This window comes from Alexandromys fortis, unplaced genomic scaffold, assembly GCF_014885135.2.
Source record: "Alexandromys fortis isolate MF-2015 unplaced genomic scaffold, M_Fortis_MF-2015_v1.1 scaffold_24, whole genome shotgun sequence".
In the NCBI taxonomy this organism is placed as follows: Eukaryota; Metazoa; Chordata; class Mammalia; order Rodentia; family Cricetidae; genus Alexandromys; species Alexandromys fortis.
This window is the reverse complement of record NW_026067906.1, coordinates 3,533,499-3,553,774: the sequence shown is the minus strand read 5'-3', so window position 1 is coordinate 3,553,774 and position 20,276 is coordinate 3,533,499. Positions and strand designations below refer to the sequence as shown.

The 20,276-nt window shown below is 39.3% G+C and overlaps 1 protein-coding gene across 2 annotated transcripts; it reads right to left on the bottom strand.

Annotated features, from left to right (window-relative positions):
* Positions 1-733: 733 nt before the first annotated feature.
* On the bottom strand, positions 734-19,963 carry CUNH12orf50 (chromosome unknown C12orf50 homolog). Of its 2 annotated transcripts, XM_050135443.1 has the most exons (12): positions 19,952-19,963; positions 19,516-19,636; positions 14,890-15,054; positions 13,861-13,938; positions 13,666-13,779; positions 11,188-11,298; positions 8,763-8,867; positions 7,502-7,618; positions 6,008-6,112; positions 5,548-5,751; positions 3,647-3,739; positions 734-759 (listed from the first exon to the last, which is right to left on the bottom strand). In XM_050135443.1, exons 1-12 carry the CDS (start codon positions 19,961-19,963, stop codon positions 734-736), a joined length of 1,251 nt encoding a protein of 416 aa, XP_049991400.1. The 2 variants fall into 2 exon arrangements, with proteins under 2 accessions (XP_049991400.1, XP_049991401.1); XM_050135444.1 differs by lacking the exon at positions 7,502-7,618.
* Between the last annotated feature and the right edge of the window lie 313 nt (positions 19,964-20,276).

Genomic DNA, 20,276 nt, shown 5'->3' with positions numbered 1-20,276 from the left:
TTTTTAAAGGAACCTCCTTTGCTCTATTATGGTCATATAATTTTTGTCTTTTTGACAGGAAAATATTCGCTTTTCAGTTTTGAGTGTGGCGACTCTCAGCAGAGAAGTCTTGCAATTGCCAATTAAAAGACACTGTTTAGCGATTCCCTGCATGATAGACTCTCTCTCTCTCTCTCTCTCTCTCTCTCTCTCTCTCTCTCTCTCTCTCTCTCTCTCTCTCTCTCTCTTAAAATTCCTCTGAGGTATTCCTCGCCAACTGCCAGCTAGGATATTGTTGAATTTGTGTTTGCCTGATGAGTTCTTGTTGAGAGCCCTGCTTCAAACCTAAGAAAAGAAGGTCTGAATTGTTTGCCATGAAGACCATCACAAACAGCAGAGACCAAAACAGTTTTACCCTTCTCTCTGTACAACCTAGCTTGCTTACGATTAAAGAATGATTTTAATGGTCAAACTTTGAAATTTTATTAAATGTTTGCGGCAATGTATTGAATGAATCCCAGACATACATAAACAGGCAGCTGTTTGCAATTTGCATTTTATCAGTTTTGAACAAGCACAATGTTCTTTCCTGCATCTTATTTTCAGAATTTGCATTTTATCATCGTTGACTACCACTATACCCTATGGAGTACTTGAATATCTCATTCTTGGAATTTTCGGTTTTGCTTGTAAATCAGGTAATGGCTGGCTCTTTTCTCTTTTTCTCATTTTTCTCTTCTTTCAACCTCCAAGTTTACTTGCTCCCATTTCTTCTTGGCTCTAGAAACAAAATACACAAGATATTTCATTTTCTTTCCATGTTTTGTTTCATTAATTTGTATTTCTGTTGTTAACTACCATGGCAGCTAAAAAAAAAACAAAAAAACAAAAAAAAAAAAACAAAAACAAAAACAAAACAAGCTTAGTGTTTCATTAAGTTCTCAAAATGTCATTCAAGCTTCCTAGATTTCTCTTTGATGCTTTTTGAACATCGCATTTTAGATGAAGGGTTGTTGAGAGATTGACTTAATACTGCATATAAGCCTGCATTTAAAAGAGACAGCAAGAATGAATGAAATGAACAGTCTACGATATGAGGACAGGTGCTTCCATGTTTACCGTATCAGAATGGACATGTGGACACAGGGAAGACTGGAACTGAGAGTATCTCCAGGCAATTGTGCCTTGTGCCCCTAATTCTCCTATGCGACCAGCCCTTTCCTCTCCCTTCCCACTACACCCATACCATCCTGCAACACTTTCCCAAAAGACTTCTCTGGTCCATTTACATTTCCTCGGTCTTGGCTGCTGGAGCCTCAGAGGAACAGGCAAATGGCAGCTCGTGCCTTCTGTTTCCTCCCTCCAGCATCCATCTGTCCACTGGGAAATGTCACAATGGCTGTTCTGCGCCCTAACAAGGATATGTGTGGGAAGAAACACAAGCTAACCTTTCTCGTTTCATTCGGTGGATGAGAACAACAACTGGAAAGGCCAAAATTGGGAGTAACCAGTTTCTCAATCAAAAACATGTAAGAAAACAAACTTGCGGTTTATAAAATACTATTCATTTTATAAAGTCTTCCACAGTATAGAAACTACAAGTCCTCGTTTTTCCTGAAGTAATAGACCTGTGTACACAAACTCAGTTGAATTCAGGAATTTCTTAGTCACTTTGCTTTCATGATTCAGTCACATTTAAAGGTTCTTCTTGGGGTTTTGTTCCTCCCCCCAGACTCTGTGGCTGCTGGTCCTAATTCCTGGGGTGGGTCAAGGAGAACGCCACCTGCCACGTCACAGCCAAAGTGAGAATACAAACTTTCAACAGACCAGTGTAGCTGGTTCTTCAGCCACTTAACCTTCCTGGGGTTTCACGAACCTGAACGCTCACCCAAATCACCTGGCCGTGTTAGAAAGATGACATCCCGCCACAGCAGGTATGAGACGGGGAGCCCACATTTCTAATGAGCTCCCAGGGGACGACACTGCAGCTGCCCATCGGATCATAACTTCAAGAGCAAGGGTTTGCTGCCTGGATGCTGCACTAGTATCTACTTATGTCTCTCTCAGAGGCCATCTGTTGAGATCCCGGCTAAGTGCCACTCTGACCCCAGCAGAGCTCAACAACAAGCAGATATTTTCCCAAAGTTCATTCCTTCACTTATAGCCAGACTACTTCACGCATTCGCTCCGTGATCTTTCTCTCACACACACAATGGCCGTCTTCCAGCGACACACCACAGGACTGTGTGATGCCACCTATGTAATCTCGACAGAATTCTCAAAAACCTGTCTTTATCCTCTCATGTGATATAAGTCCTGCCTTTCCCCTATCCACAGGACCCTGAGACATTCTTTTTAGAGCTTGTCTCTCTGCTAAGCACCTGATAAGGGCAATGGAGCCCTGCAAGGATGTGTGGATTCTATGCATGTACATATTTACATCCTGAAGTACTTTGAGATGCCCCAAGTATTTCCACTGCTGCTATCTAACTATTTCATTTGGGGAAGGGAGCCACTGGGATGCAAAATCAACCATTTTCATAGGATTAGGACAAAGAGAACTCTTCAACATTCCAAATGCGTCCCTCTCAGATGGAAACCATAGGAAGAAAAGCTGGAACTTAGAAATGCCAAATTCCTTCAAGGAGTTTCATTGTATCTTCACTTTGGTTTTCTCTCTCCTCTCTTCCCTCTCAAATTATGTTTGATCACATGTAACCGTCGAGCCAAAGTTAAGAGAAGATATAGTCAGTTAAGCAGTACTGTATCTACCTTCTCTTGCAGCATAATTTGGTTTGCAAGAGGAGGGGAAATTGGATTACACTCTGTCTCCACTAAACAATTGTACCGATTCTGGGTACTGACACACAGCTGAAGTCAAAGGAGGTTTTTACAAGTCTCGTATGAGCCACTTACTTTGGAGAAAATAAATTATCTACTCTACATATGGACCTTCTGGAAGACCCTGGTATAAAAACTCATGGAATCAGAATATTTTTAAATTACTAGGATATTTGTTTGATTACAAGTTCCCTATCAGAATTGTGTGTTCTGAAAGATTCGGTTATCTGAAGAATAATTTGTATTCATTGCAACTTGTTTCTAAGCAAAGAAGAACATCAACTTGTCCAGCAAAAGATTCATCTGTGATCAGGACCCGTAGGAACATCGAACCAGAGACTTCCAACCTTCCTGTTCTGTTCCCTCAGTGAGCACAATGTATAACAAGGGGGAGAATATAGTCACTTGATGTCTCCTTGGAGATTCATGGATGGCTAACCTGTATAAACTTACATCTCTCTATGGTAAGTACATCAAGAGAGAGTATCTTATTCATGCTAAATATAATTTTATATACTTTCACTGTATTATAACAAAGACTAGCTTAACATATATAATTATTACAATTGCTATATTTGATTGAGAGGAAAAAATAGCATTAAAATGTTTTCTGATAACACAAATAGGTAAAACTGAACACCACGAAACAAAATAATATTGACTTGTCACTGTGCCAGGGGACTACTAACTCCCCAAATCTTCTCTGTAATTAAGTGATCTTGAATTTTTTTTATTTTAAGTGCTTTTAAATATGTTTCTTGACTTAAGAACTTGTCATTTATTTCCAGGACTACACGACACATCGAAGTCACCAGTGAGTAATTACCTGGATATATCTTTTCAGTTTTTGAATATGTTTTTGTAAAAGGAATTCTTCTTCGCCAGGCTGAACCATTATATGTTGTTGACATATGTTTATCTGAGAAAACAAAAAAAGGAAACTGCTAGCAAATATTGCTGAATTCAACAACTATATGCCAAGAGCATGGCAAAGCTATAAATATCTCAGCAGTAAGAATTACCCTCCACGTGTTTTCTCTACCATTTGAAAGCTAAGGCAACAGGAATACCAGTGAGTTTATTGAATTCACTTACGTGACCAGCAAGCAATCTCTTAATCTACTGTTCATTTCCTCAAATAAGGCTCTATCCTATGAGACTAATCTAGAAGACAGAACGGTATCTGCATATAGTGTTTCACGATCTTTCGTCTGTGACTTAACACATTGTCTTACTAACGTTGGGAGAGGTCATGAGTTTGAGAGAGAACAAGGAGGAGCTTGTGGGAGGGGGGAGAAAGGGGAAGGGAGAGGTGATATAATTATATTACACAGTCTCAAAAATAAAAGAAAATTAACATTTCAGACAATGCATAATTGACTTTGTAAATATCTTTTAAACTTTATTTTAAAGACAACAAGGCACATGTGCTTCCAGGAATTGCCCTCTGTGAAAACAGTGGCAACTGAAATTGTGAGCTTAGAAAGCCAGAGCAGGCACACACACACACACACACACACACACACACAGAGAGAGAGAGAGAGAGAGAGAGAGAGAGAGAGAGAGAGAGAGACAGACAGACAGACTAAGTCGTCTATGAGGACTTGCTTTTCTCTACTCCATAACATTGTCATATTTGCATTTCCAGGGTTATCACCACATATCTATAGTTCTCAGTGTGTGGCTCATATCAAGAATTTTCTTTTTGGGTCATTTTTTGTGTGCTTATATTTGCATGAATGAGGCACAACAGTGACCAGTATAGTGGCTGACACATTCAGTTCATACAAATCTAGACTTTGGCAACACGCTGTGCTTGTACACATTGAAGTTCTCATAGTCACAAGAGTATTACAGCAACAATAATAAATAGTATAATAACATGGTAATACACTTAGAACTAGTTTCTTCTGAGTGCATACTTCTTCGCTTATACACATCCGTACACCATTACAGTCTAACACAAACAGTTAAAATGAAATGTCTATTTAAGCTGTTAAACACAGAGTCTTTGCCTATGCTTCCAAAAGTTCTTGACAATTGGAACTCACAAACTACACTGTAAATGCAAAGCTCCAACGTGAATTACAGAGAGCTGAATGACATTTTGTTAAGTCAAGAGAACTGAAACCCAACTTCCAAAGAGAAAAATTCATCTAAAGCCGGAAGAAAGAAATTCTCCCCTGTGGCCATGTACTTCCTGACATAACACCATGCCTTTGCCTATTACAAGATGAAATGATTTAGAAGGGCATGGTGAGAGAGATGAGAGGTTGTCAGAAATATTGCAGTTAACCCTCAAACTAACCCTTTTCAAGAAAGTAATCATGATGTCCTCAAGAAAAGACAGCGCGGTAATCTGACAGACATAATTGAACCACGCACTTAGTGGAACAAGAAAATGTCAACCACGTGAAAATAATCCTCCCGCGTGAAATGAAACTACCCAGGGTGAACAAAGAGCTCTGCAGTGGGGGGGGGGCAAGTCTCTAAGGAGGTGCAGTGCCAGTTCATCAGCTTCCAGCGTGAGTATTCTTCCATGTCCTTTAAAACATGGGCCTGACTCCTCCTGGATGTGGTCCTCTGGGTTAGTGTCGAGGATGTTGTAATGATACTGGCGCAGGAGCAGCAGTGAGTGGAAGGACCAAAGACCAGCTATCCAGGTGGGAAATCCTACCCTAAGGCCAAGTGCAGTCAGGAATGAACCACATCAATAAAGACCCTCACCTGGACAGAGGTTGAGTTTGGGTTCCTTGTTGACATCAGCTTTGTTGTAGGACCCAGTTGTGGGCCTGCTTCCAGGAGGGGCGTTCAGTGTGACAGTTCTTACTGAATCTCTTTGGACATGCATGTAGGAGGCGTTCTCAGCATTTCGGTTCTTATTCTGATGGTGGTAACTCATTTTATGTTTGGGATTTGGGGTGTGTGCTGCTGTAAAGTCAAAAGAGTAGAGATCAGGGATGCGGCAAGCCAGGCTCACATTCATAAAATACACTGCATTTGAAGCGTGGGGTAGCAAAATATAAGAAAATATAAGCTAGAGCATGCCATGCAGAGAAGAACTGGGGGAACTTTTAAAGTAGACTTCAAGTTACACAGCAATGATTTTTCCTTAGCGTGGGAAATATTTGATGTTTAATCTCTGTGGGAATTATAATTAGAAATACCAAACACTCGGATATTCTACCTCTCCGCATTCCAGAGCCAGGAAAGTTCTTTGGTTCATCATGAATCCATTTTCTTTTCTTCACACCTTTAAAATGAGGCTTCCTAACTGGCTGGACATCATCTGCTTGGAGAAGATACACATATTTTACAGTTTTTCAGAGATGCTTTTATCTGAAAATTACTGAGGTGATAATTACATATCTGTGCATTCTCGCATCAAGCAGAAGTATGCCGCTCTAAGACTAGCTTTTAGAACAAAGAGTGACTGGTTTTTAAGTGTCAAAAAAAATCCCTCTTGGGAATACATTAATGAGAAAAAAAAACCTTTGATAAGCTGCTTTCCTTTTAAAATGTTTTATTGTTCTCCAAAGAAATGCGTGGGCTCCTTGAAAATAACAGAAAAGTGCGCTCCGATTACAATAACAAATCCCAGCACAACGCTATCTTAAGGTCATAATTGTTATCCTCAAAATAAATCGTTTTGTACTTTTTAAGCCCGGAACTGCTATTTCTTAGTGAGTTTGGTTAATACATAAAACATGTTTACTGAATTAAAGCACCTTATCCTTTTTAAAGTGTTACAAGGTTGAACCCTCAGGTAGTTTAGCACAGCAAGGCCGACTATGAGAAAGTATAAGCTTCTAGTCTTTCTCGTCGCCCATGTTATGTGAATATACTCATAGCAAAGTGTCTACATGCATTCTCAGTTTTTGAAGACTGTCCGAGGGGATTCTTAAACCAGTTTTGTAGAGGCATTCTGCTGTTGGCACATGACTACAAGGAAAACGAGTACCAGTGTTCAGGCTGCAGTAGCTCTCCGTTAGGAGGACAATAAATCTGTGTTTCCCTTAGCCTTCAAGTTTCGCTTACATTTTAAGCCCTTGCATTTAAGCCCGAGACATTAAACAATAAAACACATCTCCTCATCACATCACGGCCAAACTCCCACACCTCAGATATAACCGCCAAAGTTAGAACGAGTACTAGTAACAAGAGTTTCCTAAGGGAAGTTATTGCGGTTCTCCTTCAGTACCTGGGAACCAAGAATATTAACAGCAGTTCGGTAAACAAAACCAGGAACGGGGGGAAGGACTGAAGGAATGAGGCAGATTCCATCAAAGCAGCGGCTGGCTCAAAGCACCAATGCCCAGGAGAAGCCAAATTGAGAAAAACGATCTACAACAATTGTGATTGCAAAGCTGCCGTTCTGTTCCACGATGGAAAAAAGTAACGAGCTGGACTAATGACCTTCAGCACGGGCAGCTTGCTATTACGTCAATATGTACCTCAAACTGGTGGATATAATTTGTTAAGGCCTATATCACAATCTGTACTCCAGACTTAAGAGAGAAATATTGTTTATTTACTACTTCAAATGGCAGACTTCTCAAACCACGCTTTTTCCTTTTCTTTCTTTTTTTTTCCCTTGTCAATTCTCTTGCAAATAAGAAAAACATATCGCTAAGAAGACAACCAAATGCAAGGTCTAAAAGTGATGTGATCACTGCCTTACTTGAAGAGGGACTCTCTCTGCACTTCATGCTGATGTTCTCTGTAGCATTTAGCACATGCGTTGTAGGGACTAGGCGGGTGGTTAGGGTACGCTTTGGATGTAGACTGTCCTTGCTTTCTTCTAAAGCAAACAGAGAATAAAGCATGTCAAACTTAGTAAGAGAAACACTTCCAATGGGCACACCTACTATGTAAGTGTGTCACTCTCTAGAATGCGTGGCTAAAATTGTCTAATTGCCACACCGTACCTCAAGTACAGAGGAAAGTTTAAAAACGCTGAAACTATAGCTATCATTTCCATACACAAGTGAGATGTCAGTGTTTTAACTTCTCCTTGAAGATTTTAAGTACATTGTATATTCTATAGGGAATGAGGCCATTTATGTTCTCAAGACACTATTAATGGGATCACATTCATTTGCTCTGTGCTCAGCAGAGGGACTGTTCAATAAAACATCCACAATTATGAGCATGTTCTAAATCTGTGCTGTTCCACATAACAGCCCCTACCCACACGTGTGTATTTACTACTTGGCGTGGGGGCTAGCGCAGTTGAAAAGCTGAATTTAGAACTTGATTCATGACAATTAAATGTAGGCACTCACACATAGCTAGTGGCCTCCAAATGAATATAGCTGAGGTAGTTTCCCCTAAGCATTTCTTTGATTGGTTAGGGAAAATGTTAGCTCTGAGTAGGAGACAGATTTACACGTAATTTTTTACTAAATACCTTGACACAAAGGTCTTTTCCTTTGCCTCTGTCTAAGGGAGCACACCCAGCTGCAGACGGATAGAGAGTAACACTAAGCTCTAGAGTAGACATTGTATCTCTATACTAGCCACAGGTTGTTTGTTATTAGCAATTACTGTATAAAGGGTATGGCATCACCAGAATGAATCTCTTTGAAATGCTCATGAACAATATTTCTCCAGAAACTCACTCATTTTGTTTTAAGTTGCTAAAACAAAAAAACTTGAGAGGTCTTCGTATTGCCATTTAAGGAGGTTGATCACTTTAAGGCTGAAAGACTCGACCTTGGAATGTCTCCTCCAACAGACTCACTTTCCAGACTAGGAAACAGGCTATAAAACTTAAAACAATTAAGTGTACAGCCAATGCAAAGCCTTGGGGCTTTGGCGTCCTATTCAGTACTTTCTGAGGTACCTCCTCAATTACATGTGGTTTCCATAACAACTATGATGCTCATTTTATTTATCTACCCAAAGTACAGAGGGTCAATTTTTAACCCAAGGCTCCTTACCTTTGACATTTGAACATTTGGAGGTGATTTCTTTCACTTCAGCTAATGGTTCACTTTCATCCACACCAAGAAATATGATCCTCTGTGGAGCATAGCAGTCACCCCCTAGAATAAAACTTTACAGTCAGGGGCAGCAATAGTAACAAGAGGCACATGACTCCCTTTTAATACAGTAATGATCTTCATAGTATCTCTGGTGTCCAGTTTTGTTCAAACATGTCTCAGATGATACTGTCCCCATATCTCCACATATTCTATCAGAGATGCTGAGATTAGTGCATGAGTATTAGCTATATTATTTGAGTGGCCAGTGTGTAAACTGACATACAGATAATTTCAAGAAAATTCACATATTCAACCAAATTAAGTTCCCTCAACATAGTGATCTTTAGAAATATTCATAGTAAATATAACTTATCTTTCCTTCATTTGAAATATGAAAACGGTTTTTTCCTTAGTCTTTCTCCTATATTTAAATGCTACAAATAAGATTGATAGTACCTTCACCATAAAATGTATTATATTAAGCAAAAAGTGTTTTAAATAATCATTTTTCCGTGTGTGTGTATGATATGTTTATGCATACATGTACAGGTGCATGCATTTGTGTGTGTGCGTGTTTCTAAGCATGTGTATGTGCCTGTGTGTACATGTATGCATGTGTATGTATGTGTGTTCCTGTGTGTATGAGTGTGTGTGTGTGAGTGTGCATGTGTGCATGTCATGCTAGAGTACAGAGCAAAGGACAATTTCAGGTGTTGCTCTTTGCCTCCCACCATATTGGAGGTAGTGTTTCTTGTTTGCTATTACAGTTGTCGGGCTAGCTAACCTGCCAGTGCAAAAGGATTCTCTTCTCTACAGTTCCCATACAGCCGTAGAATACTTAGATTTCAGACACATGATGATACCATCTATGACATGTGGGTCCTGCAGATTGGACTCAGGGCCTCATCCATACCTGCCAGATAATTTACCTACTGAGCCATCTCTTGAGCCCCTTAATAACCTTCTCTGAAAATAATATTCAGATGAAGCCATAGCTCAATGGAGAAGCTCTTGCTTGGCATGCACAAGGCCCTAGGTAAATCTCACTCCCCAGTGTAACAAACTTAAAAAGAACCTTAAAAACTAGTTTACAGAATAAATAACCCATGGAAAAGTCACACAACAAGACATCCCTAAAGGGTGCAATAGTGACTCTTACATCTTGGAGGGATAAATCCTCTAATTGGACTTAAGTCCTGCCCATAGGAGGGAATTTATGCCTGGTACTGAAATCCTAGCCAAGTACCTGTGACTGTTGAGGTCATGGAACCTACTCGTTACACTTTCCCAAACCACTGTAGCTCCTGACTGCATCCTAAGACATCATTAGACCCAGATAAGTATAGCTTTCACCTCTCATCAAAGAAGCCTCTTTTTACAGCAAACAGTGACCATTGTGGAAAGGCACACTGGTCAAAATGCTGAGAACAACTGACGGTGGAATACCCAGCCCCAGATACATCTTTAACATAACATTTATACCCAAGGCTCAGAAGACATCATAGAAGAAGTATGTAATGAGTCAGAGGACCCGGATATTTGCTAGCAGTCTTTATCTATATGACAGCAAAACTGCACTCAGGAAACATCAACAACAAAGTTGCCTAAACAAGACCTGCACAATGACAATACCAGTTGGCATATCAACACAGATGGAGACAATCTTACAAGGCTCCACCCCTAGATGAAGAACTACAGGCAAACAATGACTGCTAAGAGAGAGGGAGGGAGATGCAGGCTTCTCCAGGAAGCAGCCCGGTGAAGGGTCATCTAATCCCAAGAGTTCAATCCTAAACACATGTGTATATGAGCAACAGGACGAAGACTCTGCAGGTTGTATTGATGCATACATACTTGCATGCATGCGTGTGTGTGTGTGTGTGTGAGAGAGAGAGAGAGAGAGAGAGAGAGAGAGAGAGAGAGAGAGAGAGAGAGAGAGCTACTCGTACAATTCAACTTAAATATTAAACTAAAATACTCAAACTGAAGGAGTCCAAACTGCACATTTCCACTTAAACAAAAAATGTAAAACTAAACTGTGTGGGCAGAGATGAGAGTATGGGTATCAATGAGAGATGACAATTACCCTTGCTAGTCCCTTAGTGACTGATAAGAAAAAGCTGATGTAAGTGGTATTGGGATATAACAGAACAATTTGACAAAAGAGGACATCAAGGTAGCCAATAAATTCGTGGCATTATGACTACATAGTCATATATGCATGTGGATTTTTTTCCCCAAGCTATACACCTCAGAGTAGCATGCTTCCCTAAATTCATTAAAGTGATGAAATTAAAAACAACGCTTCACGTGTTTAAACTGATAGGACCTCACTAACTACAGCTGTAAAATATACCTCTTTCAGGGTCATCTAGCTCACCTCCATTTTCAAAAGCAGCAATGTCAGTCCTTGGTTTCCTATCCAGTGATGTTTTTGCCTCGCCCGACCTTTCAAAGAGGCTGAACTTTGTTGGAACTGTAAGACCATCCCCTAGAGAGGGAAGAAACAAAAAGTCACCCTGGCCATCTTCACATTGTAAATAAGATTGTGACAGCTTTCGTGGTGAGAGTTAAGCGGCTTGAACATTAACAGATACATGATTGCCATCATGATCTGGTGAACAACATATAAGTGCATTTATTTCAAGCTAATTTTGTAAATGATGAAAAAAAGCAGCCGTTTATCCTCCCATTTTGATTGGCAACTAAATGGCAATGCGAGGTTTAAACAATCTTACACTATTGTGTGAGCATAATATGTTTAGTTCATTTGGTGTTTTATTGTAATGAATTTGAAATGATTCTCTTGGTTCTATCTCTTCATAATTAATTTAGCAAACAGGGTTAGAGCCATTATTACTGGTACTTGATAATTAAATTATTCTCTTAATTTTCATTGTACATATTTCAAAAAAAATCTACTTTGAAAACAAGCTATTGACATCAGAATGAAAAGAGACGCAGCAGCCTAAAGCAGTGTGAGCCTCTAGATTGGTTAGGATACAAAGAAAGAATCAATTTACTTTGTGGATATCAGTAACATAGTTGATGAAATTTTGTGGAGGGAACCCATAAACAATAACACTGTTTTATAGTGGCATTTCATTTGTATTTTAATAAGTAAAACTTGCCTGAAGATCAGAGACTAAAACAGCCCCACTGGTCACCCTTTACAGCCAGGCAGTGGCAACACACACCTTTAATCCCAGTAACCACACTAGTTGCCATAGAAACCAAATGGTGCACGTCTTTAATCCCAGCCCTAGGTAGGATTATAAAACAGAAGGAGACAGCTCTCAGACACAGTCTCATTCTGAGATTCTTGGAGGCAGGATCGCCATTTCAGACTGAAGTAGAGGGAAGAGCCAGTGGCTGACTGCTTGCTTTTCAGATCTTTAGGTTGAACCCCAATTTCTCTCTCTGAACTTTTGTTAATCGTGCTTCACTGTTTCACAGGAAATTTCCTAATTTTAATATTTGTGCAATAGTTATGTAAAAGCAAAGAACATGATATCTGTCCTTGCAGTAGTCCAGAATATCGTTGATAGCAGTGTTCATATTTATTCTAATAGTAAGTAAAACTCCAGAAGTAATAAAATATTGATTCCTTTGGAGTCAAACAACCCTTCCACAGGGGTCACTTAATGCCATCAGGAAACACAAGTATTTACAACGCAATTCATATTAGTAGCAAAATTATGGTTACAATAGGGCAGCAACAAAATTTTTATGGTTGGGGGTCACCACAATGTGACGAACTATATTAAAGGGTTGGAGCATTAGGAAGATTGAGAACCACTATTCTAAGTAAACAAGGATATTAGGAATTAACTTTTTGGAAGAAATACAAGGCAATATTTATACGTATACAAATGTACACATCATTTGCTTTACAATCCTCCATTTTTAATTTTGACTGGTAGCTTTGTCTTTTGTTTTTGTTTGCTTGTTTTAAGGGTTCTCGCATCTGTTTAGTACAGGTTCCGGTATCCTCCTTCACCTTCTGATGGTCTATTGCTGCCACCTTCTGTCAGCCATTTAAACAACTTGCCACATAGAGGCAGGAGATACAGATGCTATGCTCTGTAGCCATCGGATCATCCTCAGCCTTCCTCATCCCTTGCCGCTCTTCTCCCTTCTCTCTGCTAGCTGCTCTCTCTGTGTACGCCCCCTTCCTGTCCTTGAGAGGATCGGGGAGCAATTAAATTCTCTGCTATTGCTATGATACGTGCACAAGCTCACTTGAAACCAGGAAACCCTACATAAACTTTTAACACATATGGACTTTTCTTCAGGTTCCTGCTTTTCTATACAAAATACAATGCTCTCTGTCTTGTCTTCAAGGACAAAGTGCTGACCAGAAGCAAACTCAGACCTGCTTAAAGGAAATGCATCATGAATGAAGGAGCCTAGGACTTGTCCATCAAAACCTCCTTAAGATTGTTTGATACACAAAATACACTCATTCAACAGACAGACTGGCATTCTGCCACTGATATCAGTTTGCCTCACTTTTGTCCATCCTGGTCTGGGTTATCCTTTCTATTCAAAATAAAACAGTAATTCCTATTTCACAGAAAGACATACCACAGACACAGAAAGGCAAATTATATACAGAATTCCTGTGTGGAGTGTGAGCATTCCCTGTATCTGTAGAGTGCATTCATTGAAACATCATTACATTAGCAGCATCCTTTCATAGGAAACTTGGGTCATCCAGTAGTAAAAAGTTTCCCTCTCACTCTCAAACCAGATTTATCATGTAATCCTGTTCTCGTGTACACTGCACGAAAAAATTCAAGGTCTACTCACTAAATATCTCTTATATCACCTTGAATATTATCATCTCATTTCTTACCTTCTTGCAACTCACTGCCATTTTCCAAAGGCTTTTCTAACTCTTTTTCCACTGTAGGAGCTGTGCTTTTTGATGACGAAGTGTCTGGAGGAGCATGGAATCTATAGTATTCACCTAAACTCCCGTGAGAAGAGAATGGTTAGGAGGTGGAGCAAAACCAAGCCTTGGAAATTCCACAAATGTGTGATGTCTTACCAGATTTATAACACATCTCCTTTATTGCTCTTTTCTCTTCAATTTCTTCGGGGGTCTTTGTCCATAAACTAGAAGCATCTATAGGATATATTTTTTTAAATTAAATTGTCCCAAATCTAAATAATCTGAAAATTTATAAATCAGAAAGAAAAATCCCAAATACTGTTTTCATGGATGGACTGCTCTTCATCTAATGTTTGAACTTAAAAAAAAAGTGCAAACTCGTATTTGCTTTCATGTTCAGTATTTTAAAGAATCATCAAAGAGAAATTATATATTTTATGCTCTGTGTGCTAAAATGAGAAGCTGAAAACCCAGACTTGCTGAGAAGCTGGGGGGGCAGGGAGTAGAGCATGTAGACACAGGAGAGGAAGAAACTATGTCTATCTAAAAGAACAGTGAAGAGTTCTGTGCTTCCCTAAGCACAGAAACTATATCGGTTGGTACCCACAGAAAGATGCATTCCGGGGCAGACACAAAGTAAATTTGTTTTTTTTTCTGGGGGTGGGGGGAGAGGGTCGTTTACCTGAAATTTATCTGAATGGCTCAAGTGTGCTGTGATGGTGTGAGAGGAAAGGGAAGGACCACAATGCAGAACACATGGGTCCTAATTCTGTACATACTTCTCTACCGATATCAGGAATGGTGCAGATTACAGTACTTTATAAATTATAAGCTACTGCCTGGATGCTTAAAACTCAAAAGAGTAAACGTGAAGAGAAATAGATGTATGTACACCAGCATCCCGGCAGTTGTCTCCTATGAGACTATCTGTGAGTACATGTGTACTTAAACATGACACATGGCTCCCAGCCATCATATGACAAAAACTCTTGGCCCAAAGAAACATAAGCACACATAGACAGAGAATAAATTAGAAACTAAGACTCATTTCTTTGATAATATTAGTATTTTCTCAACAAAACCTGGTATATATGTTGCATCCTAAGCCTCTCATAGTTGAGGAGTATGTAGAAAATACTGTGGGTTTTTACATGTGTACTGTAAACCAAGAAAAGGGGTACTAACCATTTTGTTCCTCTTCTACCTCTTCTTCCTCTTCTTCTTCAAAGTTAGTTTTTAAAACTAATGGATTATGAATGGGTCGTGATACATTCTCCATGGGTTTCAGAGGTTCCTGACTCTGGCTTGGGGATGGACTTCCTTCCTGACTTTCTTTCTGTAAGGTGGTGTCTACAGAGAAAACACAATACTTTAGTCTGTTCAACCAGTATTGATAATAAATTCAGTGACAAACCATTCTTTGTGATGTTTTATTTCTTAACTTCACATGCCTCTTTCAGCATTGTGACCTTGGCCAACGTCTTCTAAAATAGCCTCCTTCCATAGTTCTTCATGCTTTCTGAGTCTTTTCTAGAATTGCCTTTAATATTTCATGCGCAGAAAAGCAGGCTTTTTCTAAGCATTGACTTTCACCAGCCTTTTCCTAATACACAGTTTAAGATGGCTGTAATCATTACGGTGGTAATGATATTGGTAATAATTTTGAGTGTAGTGCAGCTGACAGTTTAGAAACAACCCACAACACAGGCCACGTGACTGTATCCTACAGATGAAATAACTGTGCCACAGTGAGTTGCCTAAGGTTACATTGGCAAGTGTGCTTAAGGCAGGATGAGACTCTAACCCAGTTTAAACTGCAGTCAGTGATCTTTAACTCTGGTAATTCGACTTCTAAAGTCTGTCTATGTCTGGTGCTTCTGGAGCAACAATAGCTTATGGAGAGACACTTCCGAACCAAGAACGGGTGAGGAAAAGCCTGCATCTGAGATCAGCCCTGTCCTTAATCTCTTTGATTACATAATCCCCAAGTTTCCAGTTTTCTCTTCAATCAAATCAGTTGGGTTTCTATCCCTTAAGCCAGTGGAGGGATGCAGTGGGCTCAGATCATCACTGGATGACTGAGTGTTCAATTTCAAGGATTATAAGTATGTGCTATCATGTCCAGCTTAACTGGCGGTTTGATATAAACCCCACAGCCCCATGAAGAGAACCATGAAGAACTCTTAAGTGATAATTTTACTAAGAGTGTAGATGTGATCTACAATGTCAAATCAACTAATGGAAAATTATTTGGGGAAGCACTTCACCCTGGAAGAGGACGGCTGGTGACTTAGATAACATTCGTGGCTCCATCTCACACACTTCACATTGCTGGTGGGTCTCATCTCAGCAAGGGAAATCCCACACAAAACCATTTTGCTGGTTGCTTTTTTAAATACACAAGTTTTATCTTATCTTGACCAGAGTGACATCGATACATATAGATTACATAATGCTTTGTGCTAACTGATGCTATATTAGCTTTGTCTTTTCATAATTTATACTATTTCCACCTTGGGTTGATAAGCAGTTATATGTTCTTAATGAAACACAGGAAGGCAGATGTTTTTCCTTAAATGTCCTACACGACAATTCAATGGTCTAAGGTTAAAAAGAGATTTATGATTCTAGTTCTAATTGATATAGCATTTGGTAGACAGACATTACTACAAATAATATAAATAACTGCTAGGGATCATCTTATACCTTTTATAGTATTCAATATTTCCAAAATAAATAGGTAATATATTAGCTCAAGACATATTTCTTTTAAAACCCTTGATAGTTGGTATGTTTGGGACATAGTTTATCTCACAAAGTTTGATGTATTAGAATCTCGGGCCCCAGTGTGGTGGCGTGTGGTGGTGGATCTTTGAAGAGGTGAGGCCAATGGGAGAGAATAAGGTCATGAGACTGTTATTCTCATGAATGGATTCATGCTCTCTCTCGGTTAAGGGTCAGGTCTTCTGAGATTCGTGGATCCCATGAGTGGACTGTTTTAACACAAGGCTGGCATCTCCCCTGGTGCTATCTGCACTCATACTTTTTTTTTTTACTTCTCTGCTATATTGTGAAGTAGCCGGGAGACTCTCACAGGACATCAGTACTGTGTTGTTTAAACCTTTCATCTGCTAGAATCGTAAGGCAGATAAACCCCTTTTCTTATATATACAGATATGTATGTATGTATGCAAACATATATATATATATATATATATATATATATATACCCAGTCTTTGGTGCTTTGTAACACCAAAACAAAACAGACAAAAACAAGCATTCACCTACGACCTAGATATTGAATTTTCTTTCTAGAGTACAGAACTGTGTCTGAGCAGAGGAAAACTTAACGTGACTGAGTTTTCAGCTCAATATGATTAACTAATACTCAAGATTTCCCAGGGTAGAATTGTTAAGTGTATGATATTGGTAAGTGAACAAACTCGAGATTCTTGGTCTCATAGAGCTTTTATTCTACAGGGACTCATTAGACAATAAACAATGCACAGAGCAACCAAATTATACTGCATCTGAGAAGTTAACGGGGTGTGGGAAGCAGGAAATAGAGGCGAGCAAGGAAAATTGGAAGAGTATATGAAGGAGGTGGGACCACAGGCTACATTTCAAAGATGGCGCTAGGTACAGAGCTCATTAAAGGCAATATTTGAGCAAAACTTTGATGAAACAAAGTAGCTTGCCACAAAGATATAGAGGAAAAGTCACTTCATGCAAAGCCCTGAAAACGGGAATATGCGAATATGCTTCAGGAAAGGCAAATAGGGAAACATGCAGATGGGGCTGAATGAGAAGTATCTGAGTTCAGGGAGCTAGCAGAGTACTTGATCAAATAACTTTCCGAATTCAAGCTCTCGTTAGGACTCTGACCTCTCTGAATTAGATGAAAAGACACTAGAGGATTTGGAGTAGAGGACTAAAATCTGCTTGGTCATAAGACTGTAGGTGCTGTACATAGAGAGAAAGCAGGGGGAAACGGGGAGCAGCTATAACAATACAGTTATGTGGCAATAATGGTGTTCAACAACTTTCCTGGACACCACCCGTGAAGTGTAATTGGCAAGGGCAAGTCAAATGGGGCACAGAATGAAGACAGTATTAAGGTCTGCAAACTTCTAGGGGATTACATGAAAAGAGAAAGAGATAGCAAATGTGTTCACATCTTCTAACAGCTCAAGTTACACAAGGACTCAGATTTGACTAGTGTATTTAAGAATCTTCATACAGGAGGTAGAAGGGCCAAAGAAACCTGATTGTTTGAAAAGAGAGGACGGGAGGGAGAAAAAATACGTACAGCAAGAATAAACAAAATACTTTTAGTGCCACTGAGTGGGAAACAACAATATGGCATAACTACTAGAGTGAATGAATTGAGGAGAAATACTAATTAGTTAGCAAAGAGATAATCAAAGGAATGGCTCGGTAAGATTAAAAACAGTTGTGTGGAAGTCGCAGAAAGAACTGTTGAGTTAACGTTCATTTAGTCACCAAGTGGGAAGATAGATTAGGTGGAGAATGAGAGCTTGTTATGTGCCGTGTGAAGAGGAAACTAGTCCTGATGGTAGTCAGGTGGGGAAATGGAAATTTTAGAAATTCTCTACCTGTCCCTTCAGTTCTTCAGTAAGATATTAGGGTCACCATCTGCGATGTGGAGATGTTGGAAGATGAATGAGAAGGAAAAACAATTGAAGATTATAGTCTAGAAGAGATCTACCTGCGGACTAACACAGAGCATCGCTGAAATCAGTAGTATCGACTCATTTGAGATCTGTGGTCAAGAATTCAAACTCCATCATTATGGTCATGTGCTTTCTTTATCCACGAGCAGTTTTCACAACATACAAGAACAACCCACCCAACAGCATGACATCAATTAGTGCAGAGCTTATTTTAACAGTGGGGAAGACAATGATGGTCATCTACACAGGCATCCCATCCAGCCTGCTTTGAGAGGAGGCGGTCTTTGTTTCCTGCTGGTCTTTCAAGAGCTAGTGAAATCCCTGGGATTAAACTACCAGATAAAAATAATGTCACAGGAATGTGTCTCATTGGATAAAAAAAAATTCATACTGTTGTAAACTAAGGAAGTCAGGTTAATTCATTACATCACTCTGGTATTTTCATCCTCTTAAAGTACTGCTTAGATTTCATCTCTTCACACCCCACCCATGTGTCTAAGCAACCAATTTACTGCACACTATTTTTGGTCCAGACATTGCAAAGCAATGGCAAAAAAATTTATGTTCCCCATCCTCCAGATGCTTACAATCTAGTGAGAAAGAGAAACAATAATAAAAGTATTACATATGCGATGTGCTTGATGAAGTCAAAAGTTTCCCAAAGTATGCAATAAAAGAGCTAAAGTCTTAGCTATTCACTTGTTGGGGTTATATGAAACTAATCTTTTAATTCTCAAAGGGCTAATATCATATTCTGCTCATATCTAAGACCATTCCACCAAAGATGTACAGTGACCATCGCAGAATAAGATTGCTGCAGCATCGGAAAAATCTTGAAATCACCAATTTCTCCAACAAGGTTCCCTTAAGTATGAGGTCCTCCGTGTTCTGTGAAAAATCTATGACAAGTCTCACATAAAGGGAGAATTTTAGTATCACTGCAGACAGCTGCTGTGACAGAAAAGAGACCTGCAACCCAGAGTGTGCCTTTGCTTTCTCTCTCTGCAGGGATAAGAGATTCTTGACCTCCTCACCTCATTTTTGTACGCAAAAAAGGCTTCAAACTCCAAGACCAGACTATAATGCCACAAAATCAGTTATTACAGATATACTCACTGCTACTTGGTGGCAAAAATAATCCATTGATATTTCGGGGTTTGCTGTGGTAAAAGATACAACTGATCTTCACACAACCAAGAGGTTGGGTTTCCCAGAAGCATGAAATGCTGCAGTTTTGCTATGAAAAGGAAGTGAGGGAAATACAATGTTTAGGCTCTCACAGTAAAGGCAGACTGCTAGAACACAATGCAATGTGACAAGAAAAGCTTTTATTGCTGGCTTAGAATCACCTCTGTTTCCTACATTTTGCCACCTCTCAGCTTTTCTGTTTAAAAGATAAAGTGGTCTTTTATTTTTCTCTAAGTTTAGTTTGAGCGAAGTGATAAACACTGAAGATTTTCTGGGAGGAAGAACAACTTCTATTTTGTTATAAAAGTTTAATTCAATGACACAGAAGGAAAATTCCTTTAGTGAAAAGGACCAGTTGTTTTACCTGCATTTCCATGTGTCTAAATCTGCAAAGTGGATCTAAACATTTTCTCTCTCTCCATAATGAGCACACAGTGTCACTGCCAAGGGCTTCTTCACAGTGTCGGAATCGGCACTGGGAACCCTGAGAAGTAAACAATGCAGAAGACACAATATATTAATTTTAGTGTTTAATAACAAAATAAATGTTAAACCAATTAAAAAAAACAAGGAGTCTATATAAAATTGGAATCATGAAAACATATACTACGAATGCAGGCTTGTAACGACTAAGTGGGAGCAACTCTGCCTCTTTTCAGTGAGAAAGTAATAAGAAAATGTCATGATCA